The following is a 16,398-nucleotide window of genomic DNA, read 5'->3' as shown; positions in this document are numbered from 1 at the left end:
CTGAATTTTTTTTTGTAAGAGCTGAATTCTTGCCTTTTTGATGCACCCTTGCCATGCCGTTCCTCCGAAATAGTGGCTCAATATATCGGCTCTTGTAAAGTGTTGTGAGGATAGACTGCCAAGCTCTTCTCGATGATTCGTTGCAATCTCGACTCAAATTCCCTTTTTTTCTCATCCTCGTTGGTAGTCATGAAGGGTGTGCCCATGAGAAGAATCCGGCAGAATTTTGAAACATAAGAAGAAACGGATTCACCTTCATCCTGTGTCAACCAATCCCATTGCTTCCGTACATCTTTTTCAAAGTGGAGAGGAAGAAACTGATCCTAAAATTTCTCCTTGAAGGTACTCCAAGAAAGAGCAGATGTTTTGTCTATGAGCTTTGACATCCACCAATCACTCACAGTCTCTTTCAGATGCATTCCCACATGCTTGAGCATGGACTTCTCTGTGAAATCCTCCATGCAGAAGGCTATTTCAAATTGCATTATGAATGCAAGTGCCTTAGTGGTGTTCAACTTTCCATTATAGCTCTCAAACTTTATGTCCTTGTCCCCCGACTTGAATTCTTTGGCCTTCTTGTTATGCCGAGCATCCCGTCGCACCTGTTCATCGTCTCTTTCGATATATCTACGATGACGACGATGCCCAGATCTGGGGCTGTTTTCCTGACCATAGCCCTCCACTCGAGATGGAACTCTTGGAGCTGGAACATATCTAGATGGCAGAGATGTCACTTACAATGCATTTAGGTCTTCCATGTGGGCTGAAAACCCTTCTTTATCTACTCGGGCTGCATGCCCTCTCAAATCAACTGCCTGGGCTACATGCCTTCTCATAACATTTGGTCGGCACTCACATCACTTGCTCGGGCTGCATGCCCTCTCACATCATCGCCAAAAGTCCCTTCACAGAATTGCTTGCGGGGTTGCCGTGTGCAAACCCACTTGCCCTCATCATCAGAGACAACATCACCACGACTTTTCAAATATGCAACAGCCGATTCCCGAGGTTTCTCGACCCCCATCTGTTGAACGAGAGCATCAAAAGTAACAATATTTCCCCGCAACCGCTCCCTACCAGCTTTCCAAAAATGATACTGAATAGACTGCAAGGGTGCAACAGTGCCCCTACACAGACAGGAGGGCCACGAAGTCTTTCCACACGCTCACTGTTGCTTAAACAAAGGTAACTCCTTTCAGAGTACGACAGTAAGATGAGGGCCATCATAGAATCCCTACCTTCTTTCACGGATAATGACTCCTTACAGCCATATCTAGCATCATGTAAGGCATAAGCTATGTAGAAAATCGGGCTCTGATACCAATGTAACAGAAGGACAGTTGTAGCACAGAAATCTTAACTATCATGAAACCTTAAAAAACACATAAACATGCCCGAGAAAGACAGCTTTGCCCAGTACACCACACTAGGAGCCAAAAAATGGGCTGAACCCCACCCCCCCCCCCCACTCTTCCCCCCTTTATGATTAGATTACCAAAAAGGAGTCTGCTTCAGATACAATCTTGCGGGTGCCCAAGGAGTGCCCAAGGATTCTCCGCTGGTATGCACCTGAATCTTCCAGTACAACATGAAAACAAAAACAAAACATATGCTGAATTCAAAGTTCCTCAACGGAACAAGATAACTTTTCTGGCTTTAAGAACATGTAGGACAGCTATGGACAGCCCACAACATTCCCACATCAGCCCTGTATGGTTGTTTCCAACCCTGCCACTCCCAAAGAGGAAGTCGACCAGCTTCAGGAGGGATGTACCAGCCATCGACCAGCCCTCAATTGCCCCCAGAAGGAGTTGACCAGCAGATTTTGCATGCCTGGAGAAGTCAGCCAGCAGGTAGATAAGTGTTCCACATGTCAACCAGCCCTCTAGCACAAACAGGCAAAAACGACCAGCTTTCTGGCATAGTTAGGATGAGTCGACCAGCAGATCCCCACGCCTGGAACCAGTCGACCAGCAGATATGGACTCCAGAACAGGTCGGCCAGCTCCACCAAGCACCTGGAAAGCATCCAACTCTCCAACCTCTCCCCCTTGTAATAGAGCTTTTCCACTAAAAATATCCGCTCGTGTGCTCTTTTAGGTCTAGAAGGGGGAGCCTACAAGCCATAGACCCATATGATGTCCAATGCTCGATACTTGGGCCACCATGTGTATTAAAATAGTCATGTCCAATGTGTACAACTTATAATCTTGTCCGGTCACTTATAAGTGAGTGTGGATCTACATCAATAATTATTAGCATGACCTGTAAAACACATGTAGACCACCTATCAGACCAAAACAAGTGTGCACACACACATCCACAAGGTGCCCAAGCGTCCCTGGCCCCATGGACAACACAGGCAGTAAACTCAAGCATTGTCCAGGCAAACAAAACAAGTCATCCAAAAATAAAATTAAGGACATGCACGCACATGAGTGCAACTCTTCCCAAAACATAAATACATTATACAAGTGAACACCAGGATAGCTTAGTCCTGGGAAAACACACCATGTCATGCTCCATATGCCATACATGTGCTATCATGTCAAGCTCCATATGCCACACATGTACAGTAGAAAAACAGACACAATGAGGGGTTTTGTGACAAAGAGTCTACCACCTCCTGTGTCCTCTCCTTCTTCTCACCCGCAAAAGTGTCTGGCGTGAACGAAGGAGCAACTCCAACCGTGCCTGCAATAGTGGCTAAACCAAACATTGCCCTCTGGAGAAGTAACACCTGATCCCAGAACTGTTGAATAATAGCCTGTAAATCAGCTGAGACTTTTGCCATCTGCTCCTCGAAGTAAGTTTTCTCTACCCCCGCAGTCCAGGAGCCGCCTCCAATTGTCCCCCCCTCCACTCCCAGCTCAAACCCTTCCCATGGGGGGTGGGCGGCACACGGGCCCCCGACCCCGACCTCTGCTGAGACCAACGCATGAGAGTGGACAACCGTTGGCCCAAGACGGAACCGCTGGCCGACTTCGAGAGCAAAGTGGCACCAACAAGCGCGCCAAGCTGACAGGATCCAAGAGAATATGGTTGTGTCGGAGAACCGTTTTGAGCATTTATCTCAGCAACCCCCCTCAGTTCCTTCGAGAAACCCCTCTCCCCTTTACGGAGACCATTGCCTCGTCGGGATCCCCCTCTAGGTTTTGAGTTTCCCGAGAGAATCGCTGACCCTCCAAAGCCTACAACGGGCCCGACATCACTGCCTCTCCGGTGCGGGCTCTCCTTCCCAAGTCACTAGGCAACCCCCAGGGTGTTGGGGCAACCTCTGCTGGCATTGTCTTCTCTCTCTAAACTCTCTCTATATCTGTCTGCTCCATAGCCACGGTTGCCTTCACCTTCAAGCCACCATAGTTGCAAGTCACCACTGTTTTAACACCCACAGCCATTGTGTTTGCACTATTCACTATACGCATCCCGTGCATGGGTTTCCTTAGGAAAACCCTTATGCACATGACCCACAGCCACATGCTAGGCATAAAAATGCATTGCAGTCATGTGCATAAGGGTTTCCTTAGGAAAACCCTTATGCACATGACCCAGAGCCACATGCTAGGCATAAAAATGCATTGCAGTCATGAAAAAAACCTAAGCAACAGATTGCACCTACGAAGAAGAAGACATGCACCATATTAGGGTTTCTGTGTTTTAGGGCAACACCGGGACAGCATACCCTCTTGCGCACACATATATACTTCTCTCTGTCTCTCTCTCTCTCTCTCTCTCTCTCTCTCTCTCTCACACACACACATACACAATCCACATGCATTCAATCTTGCCAACAAACCAAGAAAAGCACCTACTTCTTTGCAAGATCAAAACCCCAGATTCAAAGAGAAAAGATACCTGGAACGGGCGACCCTGACAACACATGCAAGACACGCAAGCCTCGTAGTTTTCTCGCCTCTGTAATCAAGCAAGCTCCGATACCAACTATAAGACCCCTCCCTAAGGATCACCGAATACACAAGCTAAACACACAAGAATAGAGTACATAATGTGCAAGCAAACTCATCTCCCAACCGTAGATTCCATCCAGAATCACCCCCGAGTCAAGGGCTAAGGTTCCACTCCCTACATGCCAAGCCAAAGAGCCTTGGCACCCCATACCACCAAAGCTTGTCCTAAGGGACCCTCTCCAAGAACCGCCGTGTCCATGGCAAGAGTAAGACTACTCTCATACAGGCACAAATCAAATGTCAAGTATAACAGTATATGACCACAATAACCCATAAGTCACTTATATAGTGACTATTGCAACCACCCAGTCATAAATAGCCAAAGGAAGGTGCCCCTTTGAATTGACAGCAAGTACCTTCCCCCTCCCAATGTGTGATACTCTTCTTTCTGATTTCTTCCTAGGCAAGCAAAATGGTATATGGAAATTTTTTCTCCCATAAAGAAAATCAAAAGAATCTGAGAGATGCAAAGAAGAAGACTTAATGTGACAGTGACAAAGCCAACTGAAACAAACTTGCCTCTGAAGACTGTTTGCAATACTTAAATGGCAAGCAATAAAAGTTATCTTTCAAAATATTGATGTAGACGAGTTTAACCCCGAGGTCAAGCTTGCTATTTGTGGTCTTTATTAGTTTGATTTCTATTCACATGAATACAAGGGTACAAGCAATATTTGATCAAAGTAATCAAAAGGATTAATGCTTTGGTATAGCACGATGTCCAAACCTACCATGCAATCAGGATTCCAAAGATTCCCCAAACAATGTCTACCACTAAGTAAATTGAGGAACCAAGTTCAAGGGAATAATTCATATATGGCATGATTGGTTACGAGGTTCGTTAAAAACCTGAGACCCAACCTCCATAAACCAAGCAACTACACCTCACGTGGGATAAAACATCTTATGAGGCATGAGCAATGCAATCTTCTTCCATACACATTGGTCCTTTCGGCATGAGCAATGTGCCTAGTGCACACCATGTATTGGCCATTTTGCTTAATTTTTGGAATACGTAATAGTGGAGCTATGGCCTTCTCCTATAGCTTGACAAGCTTTGCTATCACCTATCTCAAGTGGTCCATACTTTCTCTCTTCGTAGTACTACCACTCCACTCCCTTTGAGGATGGTTTGAGGCTATACCATATACATCTTTCCCAACTTGTGCAGCAAGTACTTATTCAAAGAGTTGCCTTGATCTTCAAGATCAAAGTTGCAATCCTTCTTTTTGTTTTTCATCCTATTACTTTTCCTGCACTCTTACTCAACGTAACTTAACTGGCAATTTCCCTTTTATAATTGATAAATTTAAAAAGAGAGTCCTTAAATAAGAAGAGGAAGGTGCCCCTTTGAATTGACAGCAAGTACCTTTTCCCTCCCACTGTGTGATACTCTTCTTTCTGATTTCTTCCTAGTCAAGCAAAGTGGTATATGGAATTTTTTCTCCCATAAAGAAAATCAAAAGAATCTGAGAGATGCAAAGAAGAAGACTTAATGTGACAATGACAAAGCCAACTGAAACAAACTTGCCTCTGAAGACTGTTTGCAATACTTAAATGGCAAGCAATAAGAGTATCTTTCAAAATATCGATGTTGATGAGTTTAACCCCGAGGTCAAGCTTGCTATTTGTGGTCTTTAGTAGCTTGCTTCAGTTGGAATCTTGGTTTTTTGAATCTTGTGAACAATGTGCCCCTTCATTGAATGTTGCTAATGGGTTGTACTTCTGCGAGTCCTAAATCCCAAGTGCACAGTTGCAATGTACATATTTCAAACCTTGTGAAAGGTATGAAACGTTTTCTGTGTTTCATACCTGTTTCATACCCATTTTCTTCAGCTGCATTCTTTTACTGAGGCCATTATCAGATAGCAACCTGCCCCCTACCAAAAATGTACTCTCCCCATTTTGCTCACGTGCCACCCTCTGCAAGTGCCTGCAAGTGAGATGTCCTCCATGTGAAAACCCACCTTAAGATTGTGTGCACTGTGTAATGAAGTTGGGGCTTTAAACTCTGTGTTTATACTTATCTTCAATTCACCAATGCAACTCACAAATCAGGTTTCAAGTTCAGAATGCAGAATGTTTGAGTTTTGTGATGGAGAGTTGGAAAGTTTTTTGCTTTATGTACGTTTTCTCTGCAGAGCTCACATAGAAGCACATTTTTTACTCTGTGCTCAATATTTCTTGCATATCTTCCTCCCCTTGCTCTGTTGAGAAGAGCTCACATAGAAGCACATTTTTTACTCTGTGCTCAATATTTCTTGCATATCTTCCTCCCCTTGCTCTGTTGAGACCTAAGGCTACTTGCCATGGGCAATATAGGGTGGGTGAATTTGGAGCGTTTTTACAAGGGCCAAGACTTCTCTCCACAACACAATTGGAGAGGCTTGCCTTTTGCCATTGCAATCTCCGATTGCTAGAGCAAAAGGGTCATCACATTGAGCCTCGCCAAGTGAATTCTGATAAGATTGACATGACGGAGTGCAAGGAGATTCCCGACATCCTCAAGAGAGAGAGACATCTATTCCATGCTGTCATAGGACATAACTTATAAGTGGTCTCTTCAGCATGTATTGGCCAGGTACAGTGTTTGATCCGGAACTACTTATGGGCCGACAGTGAGACGGGAGGCCAGCCAAGGCCAAGGTGGCATGGAGAGTGATCATTCAGCCACGTCGTAGAGGGGGAGCTAGGCCTCATTGACCCTGCTATTCTCTATTGGGCAAGCTGATCGTTAGAGGACTCCTTCCCGGTGGTGAGCCCTAGAACTTCCTCTTGGCCCAGATTTCAGCCCTCATCCGGAATCTTGGGGGCCCTTGGCCGCAGAGTACAGATGGATTTTCACAGAGATGTGGGCCCGCGATTTTAGTCCAGCTTTTGAGGACAGCCAGCTTACTTTGAGCTTGGGATCACCTTAGGCCGGCCCTTAGGCAAATAGTTCCGGCAACCTCAGAGGAGCGGCTTTGGCAGCCTTTGGTCTGGAACCCCCTGATCCATTTACCCAGTGGCCACATGTTGGGGGCCTGACCTCATGTATCATGGGGAACCTTGAGCATAGGACCAGCCAGGTCCCTCGAAGATTGGATCGCACAAAGGCAGTTATCCCCGGAGGTGCACGAGAGAGGCCTGACAGGCGTCCAACGCAGAGACAGGCTCAGCATCGACATCGACTTAGCTATCCCTCAGGAGTGGCTGACTCCTATCCCAGACCCGACTCCCCCAGTGTAGCTAGGTGTGTTTATCAGACATGATATTCTCGTGGCAGTCCACGGAGCAGATGAGGGCAATGGTCTACTCACTTTTTCTATCGGATCCCATGACAGATTAGAGAGATCTGAGCTTCCCTTAGAGGATTTCAGTGGCTACACCTTGAAGAGGGTAAGGGCAATTAGTTTTCAGGCAAGGGAGTGGCACATAGATCCACCGCCGGCCAAGGTGGCTAGAGAGAGATTTTGGTGGCTATGGATATGCGAGTGCCAACCATAGTAACAAAAAAACCGTTTTGCCCCTCGAACGCCCTCTCGAAACGGCACGAAACGTTTCGAAATAAAATGAAACCTGCCCATCGAAACGGTGTTTCGCCCAAATGTAAAGTGAGGTCAAAAAAAAGGACACAAGATTTTTTTTTGCAAATGCGATTTTTGCTGTCATTTCCGTCCTTGTTTGTTGTCCATTTGCCACTTCACGCATCCGACGCTTCTTCTCGGCTGCAACCTATTGCTCCACCTCTTCTCCTCATCCACTCCTCCTTTTCGCTCCTTCACTTCTTCTCCTCCACGCCTCCTCTTCCAATTCCCTTTTCCTCTTTTTCTCTTCTCCTCCATGGTCCATCCCCCCTCTTCCCTCCTCCTCTTTCCTCCTCTTTCTCTCCTTTTCTTGTCTTCCAACTTTCTCTCCTTTTCTTGTCTTCCAACTTTCTCTCCTTTTCTTCTCACCTCCTCCTTTTTTCTTGTCACCTCCCTCTTCCCTTCCAACTTGTTTCTCACCTCCTCCTTTTTTCTTCTCACCTCCCTCTTCCCTTCCAACTTGTTTCTTTCCTCCTCTCTTCCTCTCCTTTTCTTGCCCAAATTTTGAAAATACCAAAAAACCTACTCCCAAAATCATGAATTTCATACCCACTAGTCCCAAAAAATGTATCTTCATCTTTCTGTTCGCTATGTTATAAATTTGGTATGTGTATATAACAAGTGTCATTTCGAAACCTTTGCGTTTCGTCCAAAATAGACAAAACAAAACAAAACAAAACCTTCGAAACGACGAAATGGATGAAAAATTTCATGTTACTATGGTGCCGACTTCTCACGCGCCTAGAGTGGGACCACCCCGCTACTTGAGACGATACTATGGATGCCCCCGGGGGTAGCTGCTGTATGTGCAGTACTAGAGGACAGGCCGGTAAGCTCAGGTAGAGAGGCGGCAGCACCATGATGAACCCCCACAGCAGCAAGAAGAAGAAGACGGGCAGTTGTTGGCATGGCGAGCAGAAAAAAACGCAGCTATGGCTGCAGCAGACTGTGGATAGGCTGAGGACAGCGGTGTAGAGAGACGAAGAGGTGCTCTTTAGGGCGCAAATGCATTGCAAGTCGGCGCTACTGTCTGCAGAGTGAGCAGGTGCAAAGAAGAGGGGGAGCAGGGTCATGGCGAAAAATACAAAAAGGGCCATCTTGAGACTTCTAGAGCAACGGGTGCAATGAAAAACAGTGGGCGCCGGTAACCACCAGTTAAAGCTCTCAAGTATTCAACAGGGCGGAGCAAGTTCAGGCCGGCGGGTTGCTACAGCAGCAGGTATTGGATAGGTACACACGTTATGTCCCAATGCTGTGAATCTGGCGAGGGCACCAGATGCAGCTAGGCAGCGGCCTGAAGATATGGCGGGCAACACATGGGCTGCACTGAATTGAGTGGGACAGCTTGGAGAGAATGGCGAAAGCTCATAGAAAAAAAAACAGGGAAACCCTAAAACCATGGCTCTGATACCATGTAGAAAATATGAAAGCCAGAGCAGACTAGAAATGAAACAAAAATGAAAGACAAAGAGTTACCTTGAGATGAGTATACTCATTGTACCAGGTGCCCTCATGTTTTCTCATTTGTGTAATTCTGAAATTTGTTAATTAAAATTCAGAGAATAACATACGAAACCCATTTCATACCTACCATTTCAGAAACGCCTAGCAACATTGTGCTAGACCAATTTAAGGGACTTGAACATCTCTTCGCCCCCTATAGCATTTTGTAGAGGTATGAAATGTTTTTGAAATGCATTCCCCCCTGAGCACTTACCTTCCTCTTGGCCATACTCACAAAGGCGTGGGCCATTTTAGTATCTTAACACTCTAGCAGATAATTGTCTTCTCTGGTATTCTTGAAAATCTAAAGGGCAATCCTCTCATATTCCACTTTGAATTCTCTTGATGGCAATCTCCTCAAGTTCCACTTAATAGTATCTCCTCAAGTTCCACTTAATAGTATCTTTATGGTGGTCTGATCAGCTCAAAAGAGGAACAAGTTCTCGTTAGCAACATCATGCCATTCTATTCTTGTCCTTTTGCCTATGGAGAAGCTCATGGTGTCCCAAAAATCATAAAAGCCAAGAACGTAAGGGTGGTACATGGACCACACAATCTACACGGGAGACACAGCACAAGATCGAAGGCAATGCTCCCCAAGTTAAGTAGAAACTCTTAAGAGAGGAGGGTGCCGGGGTCAGTGGTCCATCTTTGCCCCCTACAACTGACTATTCCTCTTTTTGTCAAAATCACTACGGTATCTCAATATAAGCCTAGCTACCGTGGAATATCTCCATGCTCTCAGGTAAAGAGATAAAAACATGTTTCAGAAACTTCTCTTTTTATTTTGGCCAATGTCCCCATGCCTCACTATAAGTGGTGGTATGCATTTCAAGCAAAATGGCCTCCAACACACTAAATATAGCTTCCACACTCAAACCTTCTTTGTATAACGTTCCTTTATAATAAAAAAACATTTCTGGGACACAAATTGCATGAGAGCTGAGTATCATGGTACACAAATTACTGATAGCACACCAACTTCTCTTTCACGCTTTTTGCTGGCTGCACAGTAGGAAAACAACCAGTTGTCTGCCTAGCATGTGTCCCAAGAGTGCTTTGAGCATGTAACTGTGCAAATCGAGATGTGATCACGAGGGTCTGTACTTGCCTAAGATGTGCCTCTAAGAATGTGGCAATGACATGGTTCACTTTCCTGTAACTATCTATCTTATAATATACTAGGATGGTAATGGAAAACCCAACCCACCTTCTCAGCTTTGATGCATCTATGATAGCCCAAATTTTCCAGACAAAAGGTCCACCCATCAAAGGTCAGAGGCTTAATCTTGAACTTTTAATCACAAACTTTTCCATCATCCTAATTATTTTAAAAACAAGATATGGCCTTTTTTCAAGAAAAAGCCAAGAGCAAACGTTGTGGGTTCAAGAAAACAGCATAATAATAGAAAGGTGATAGATAAGCTCAATATACCTCTTGATCAATCTGTGTAACTGTTCCTTGGCGTTTACATTCTGCAAAGAACATTGGATTTTCATTACAAAGAATATGCTGTGTTTTTACTGTTTAAAAAAGTGCAACAATTTTGTGAATAGATGGTAATGTGCATGTAGGTGACAGCATGATAAATCAGTAAACAGTGCCTCTTTCACAGCTTCACAAGATAAGGAAAGGGGAGAGCCTTATATCACAAGAAAGATGGGTGTTTTGGATGTTAGCATTAAATCACAACTTATCGAAGATGCTGCTGCTCAAGAGCAAAAGATTTGCTGTTGAATGTTAGCAAGCCTCTCCAGAGGAGTCGTTCATGTCATGAACTTGGTCTTCAGCATCATCCCTTATCTTCCCTTTTATGAAGCTTTGACAAGAGTCAACAGAAGAGAGACTAGCAGACTGCCTAGTAGAAAAAGTAAGGCAGAAGTAAAAGGCATGGAAAAAGCGCAAAAATAAAAATGGATCTAAAGCTTAGTCAATATACAAAGGGGTGACGCAAGATTGTGCAATTATGACTTCTGACCAAACTTAATGTTGAAAGAACGCGGAGCGCAGAGCACCTAGCAAACGGAGGCACAGCACACAGAAGACGGGAGCACCAAGCGAACGAAGGCACAGCACACGGAAGATGGCCATCGACCGGCCAGGTCCCCCCCAACCTGAACATCCCATGAGACCACTAATAAAGGTGGCGGATAAGGGCATTTTGCCCTATATAGAGGGTTTAATTTGACCCCAACCCACTATGTGGGATAATAGACTGGCACATGGCAGCGTGAGAGCGGAGGGCAAGAATCCATTCCAACACCCCCCCTGGAAATGAAGCCCGAAGCTGAGCAAGAGCCAATGAGGCTCTAATACCATGAAAGAACGTGGAGCGTAGAGACACAGCACGCGGAAGACAGGAGCACCAAGTAAACGGAAGCGCAACACAGGGAAGACGGCCATCAACTGGCCGGGTCCCCCCCACCCAAACATCCCATGAGACCACCAATAAAGGTGAGGGATAAGGGGAGACCAAGGGCACTTTGCCCTATATAGAGGGTTTAATTTGACCCCAACCCACTACGTGGGATAATAGAATGCCACATGGCAACATGAGAGCGGAGGGCAAGAATCCATTCCAACAAATGTGCTGCTTATCTTGCTGGCCATTCAATTTCAGTTGCTCTCTCCTCTCAATCATGCTCTTGCTCATCCCACCAAGGACCAATAGTGAGCCGCCAGCAACCCATCCTTTGTGTTGTTCTTCTGTGTGTTTGTATGCGGGAGATTTTTCAGAGCTCAAGGGGCAGTTTCAGTTGGTATCAGAGCCACTCGGGCATCATCATGCGTGCATACATCATCTCAGATATCTAGTTTGTATGTTGATATTGCTTTATTCTATTCTTTTGAGCTGTCCGTATGTGTCCTGAGGAGGAGAAGCCATGTTATATGCGAGTTATGAGAAGTTGTGTAATGTGCCTTTTTCATGACATGGGCTATGTAGTGTGGACCTTGTGGTCCCCTTCTGCTAAACTTGATGACGGGATTCTAACTTCTGGGCCTCACCACAATTTGCTCGCTGAAGCTCCCGCTCTCCCCCCCTGCTCGCGCTACTGCCTGCACACCCTTCCTTCTTCCCGCCCACGCACCTTCCCCCCTCCGCCTGCCCTCGCGTTTGCACCGCCCCCCCTTCACCTGGCTTTCCTGCGCTGAAGCGCCCGCAGCCCCTGCTCTTCGCCATCACGCCCCCCTCCCGCACCCCCCTGCTCTTCGCCATCGCGCCCCCTCCCCCTCCCCTCTTCAGCGCCCCGACCCGCAGCCCCTGCTCTTCACCATCGCGCCCCCCTCCCGCAGCCCCCTGCTCTTCGCCATCGCGCCCCCCTCCCCTCTTCAGCGCCCCCCCCCCCCCCCCCCCGGCGCCAGCCCTCGCTTTCCCCCCACCCCCCCTTTCGCGCTGCTTCCGCACCCCCCCCCCCCCCCCCCCGGGTTCTTTCTCCACCGCCTTACCCCCTCCCCTTCTTTCTAGTTTTTTCCGCCCCCGGGGTTGTTTTTACCTTCCGCCTTCCCCTCCTTTGTGTGCAGCTCGGTTCTTGCAGGTCTTTCCGTATTCGCTCCGCCTTCGACATAGCTTCAGACTCTGATGGAGGTTCCTCCCGCCCCACCTCAGAGGGACTCTTCCGCAGCCCCCTCGCCCGCCCCTGAGGACACCCCCATCAGGCGCTCTCTTTCGCCAGAAGAGGAAGCGAGCCTCGCCGCCGCAGAGGTTGAACGCCTCCAAGCACATTCCACCATCTGCCGTATAGTCGGCACTCGCCTCAACAGAGGGGAGATCCGGGGTCTTCTTCAGGCCCGCCTTCTTGCAGATGTGGGCAAGATCCTGGACGTTCAGCTACTGGGCCGTGGTCACTACCAGATCGAGTTCGAGACAGCCCAGAGCGTGGCCCAGGTCCTAGCCATGAGTCCCCTTGACATCAGGGGCGCTCGGGCATTCTTCAGACCCTGGCAACATGGCTTTGACCCAGCAGCGGCCGAGCAGGGAGAGCGCCTTTTCCATGTTACAGTTTGCTTCCCTAGACTCCGCCGCCAGTACCTTCCGCTCCTCTCGAGATTAGGAGCATTGGTGGGCTCGGTGCTTGAGACTAGCCCCACAGCAACTTCAGTGGTGGCTAGAGCAGCTGGGCTACCTTCGGTCACGATTTTGGTTCCTGACATCTCCTCCCTTCCTAAGGTCATTCAGCTACCTAGGATAGGGGGGGGGGGGGGGGGATGGATTGATCAGAGAGTGGAGTTCTCGGGGCTCCCGAACCAGTGCTTTATCTGCAGGCAAGTCGGCCACCTGGCCAAGGCTTGCCCTCGCAGGAGACCCCGACCTCCACCGCAGTAGCAGGCCCTGATGGCCTGCCCACAGATGCGGCTCGGCAGCAGGCAGCCTCCGGGACACCTGCTCAGCCCACAGAGACCTCGGAGTAGCAGCCTGGACAGGGGCGCCGTCGAGGGAGACAGCCACAACAGCACACCCAGAGACCGATGCAACAGCAGCCACAGTCTCAGCATCACTGGGTTCCCGTGAGGAACAGCTTTGCTCCCCTCCAGGAGGAGACCCCAGCGCCGACTAAGGACCAGGAGATGCCAGCACCCCCTCCTTCGCCCCCACCCCCCCCTCCCTCGTCCCCCCCTCCCGCCTCGCTTCCACCTTCGCCTCCTCCCGCCCCCGCTCCGTTTTCGGCAGCGGCTCCTTCTACACCCCCTCCTCCTCCCCCGCTCGCCTCAGCTCCCCGGGAGGCCCTGGCAGTCCCCTGGCGCTCACCTGCAGTCCAACGGACACTGAACACCGACCTTGCTCGAGCACCACAGAGGAGACTTACCATGCCGATTCGGGCTTCACGGATATCCCCTATCCGTAGTCGGCTGTGTCATGGCCCTGTGAAAATGGAGCAGGACAAGTGTGGGCATGGTGGTTGCAGAGTCAGAATATTTTATGATTCACATGGGGGGTGCCCGGACAGTGTTTAAGATGTGTGGACATCCCTAGGTGTGAAGGGGGAACATTAAAACATTAAGTTTGAATGTTTATTGAAGTTTGCCCCTAGGCCTTAGTGGCCCTAGGAACTTATTAAGTTGGGGCCCTAGGGATTAAATTGGAAAGGAGTTTTCTCTCTCTTCACTCTCTCTCTTCCCTTTTTGGGGAGTCGTGTAGCAAAAGTGGAGCTCCCTTCATGCGCTTGTGAACAATCGTGGAAAAGCTCAAGAGAAAGGAGAAGGCGGCTGTTTTGCTGTGGCTGTAGCTGTTTTTCTGAGAGGAACCAGCCGTACAGCACTGTACGGCCAGAACAGGGCACTCTCTCTCTCTCTCTCTCTTTCTCCTCTGTTGCTGGCGGCGCACAGGACAGCTGCTGGTGGCTGCGCAGAAGCTCTGAACAGGCTGTACAGCCTGTTTTCCAGCCCAAACCCTACTGTACGACTGCCGTACAGTGTACGGGCAGTCAGGTACAGCAAATACAGGTGCATGCGGCGCTTTTCTGGGTGCTGGACAGACCTGTGTATGCTGATTCAGGCAGGTACAGAAGTGGACAGCAGGCTGTTTATGCTAGTACAACGCCTGGCACGTATTCCGAGGCGGTACAGACGGGTACTGTGCTGATTTTCAGATCTGTATTTTTCAAGGACAGCATAAGAGTGAGCATCAGGAGGAAGATACAGGCAAGTGCAAGCACACGTGTGAAGCAGGATTGTGGATTCAAGTGCCTGCAGGCACAGATTAGTGCTGTTGCTTCCTCCAGTGTTGTTTCACGAGCTGAACTTGGTAAGCCTTGACTCTGTTCATCTATCTCTCTTTCTATTGCTTGATGTCTGCTACAGGTATGTGTTATCTGGCTCCTTGTGAGAGGAGGAGTATAGCAGATTGACAAGGGATTAAGACAGAGATTGAACAGCACATGTATGTTGAGCTAAGAAAATGTATCAAGCTCTTGAGTTATGCCAGATGTATGCCCATGGCTGGCCTGCTTTGTGATCTTGGCTGATCAGAGGGAGACACAGTGTGTTGCTTGAGGACACAGATCTGTGTGCATAGATCCTCTGTGCTGAGAAGGATTTGTGGGCAGTCAGATTGGACTTACAGGTGTAAACTCTTGGCTGGTTTTTGTGTTGTACTCAGCCATACATATTATTTTAATGGAATAAAGAAATACCGCAAGGGGCGCCAAGCTTTGGGGCCAACAGGTGTCGCTGTGTTTTCAGATTTGGGCACTCTAGCTCCAATCTGTGTTTTGTTTTTCATCTAGACTACAAGTGGACGGGTGATTGCTCCTACCGCACTCTGGTTTTCTATCAGAGGCCGGTTTCAAGGTTCCGTCCCCGGGACCAATCATCAACTTTCTGAAGGGGGTGAGCTCGTGGTTGCTTTGGAGAAAGCCATCGCTGAAAATTCAGCAACCATGTCTGATACAGAGGAAGAGTACTTCTATCATGAAGAAGAAGAGCAAGAGACTTCTCCTGAAAGAGATGTATCTGAGGATATTTTTGCAGGAGAACAGGCTACAGATGTTGAGCCTTATGAGGATGTAACACAGCCAGAAGATGTGCATGGTAAAGAGGATGATGATGCTCGGTTCAAAGATCGCTTGGCTAGTGTTATGGATACTTTTATGCAGCTTACTCAGAGTGAGAGATTTGCTGAGTCGTCTCGACACTCGACAGCGCTCGAAGGCTTTTGACTACTCCTTCACACGGCTTTTTGGAGCAGAGGGCCCCCATGAGCCAGCACCCATCAGAGTTCATGTAGTGATACCTCCGGCCCGCGGGGAGGAGGCACTTGATTCAGCGGTGGCCTTCTCATTCCCTCTCTGTGGCCCTCGCGATCGGGAGTGGACCCTGGATCTCGCTCTTAGCACTTTGAAGACTCAAGCAGTTGAGTTTTCTCACCATGTGAGCGATCTGGAGGTGACAGATGTGATAGGCCGACTATGGGAGTTGGCTCATTTTTTCTTTGATCCCGGGAGTGTGGATGCCTCAGGGATTCGACATTTGGTCGTGCGCATAGTGGCAGACTTAGCACGCGACCCTAGATATGTATGCATTCACGAGGTTGCTTTGTCTGAGCGGGAGGTAGTCGCCATGGGACACAGCCCCACTGGCGCCTGATCCGTGATTTTTGCAGCACACCGGGTGGGCAGATTCGTAGCCGCTCGGATGGGGACTATTCTCCATCCAAGCCGCTTGCGAAGGCCCGCCGTACGGCTGAGACAGCATCCACCTCAGCAGGTCATCCATGAGGATCATCTCATGGAATGTACAGGGCCTTGGCAGCGCACATTATATACGTTATCGTGGCTGCTTGAGGCAGGAGCTGCAGAGATGCCTGGTTGGGGGCAGTATTGACATTTTGATGATGCAGGAGCACCATTTGGGTGAGAGCAGGA

General features: G+C 48.3%; 1 protein-coding gene across 2 annotated transcripts in view; it reads right to left on the bottom strand.

Moving 5' to 3' along the window:
* LOC147602957 (DNA ligase-like protein) overlaps nucleotides 1–16,398 on the bottom strand; it is a 50,252-nt gene that overhangs the window by 12,724 nt on the left and 21,130 nt on the right. For both annotated transcript variants that reach the window (XM_086797350.1, XM_086797348.1), the window contains exon 5: nucleotides 10,472–10,512. In XM_086797350.1, coding sequence (XP_086653476.1) covers nucleotides 10,472–10,512 — 41 coding nt within the window. The remainder of the gene's footprint in view (nucleotides 1–10,471; nucleotides 10,513–16,398) is intronic.

The sequence above is a fragment of the Cibotium barometz genome, chromosome 65, assembly GCF_041138505.1.
Source record: "Cibotium barometz isolate CiBa-2024 chromosome 65, ASM4113850v1, whole genome shotgun sequence".
NCBI classification, from domain to species: domain Eukaryota; kingdom Viridiplantae; phylum Streptophyta; class Polypodiopsida; order Cyatheales; family Cibotiaceae; genus Cibotium; species Cibotium barometz.
The sequence above is the reverse complement of the archived record's forward strand: the minus strand, read 5'-3'. Positions and strand labels throughout refer to the sequence as shown.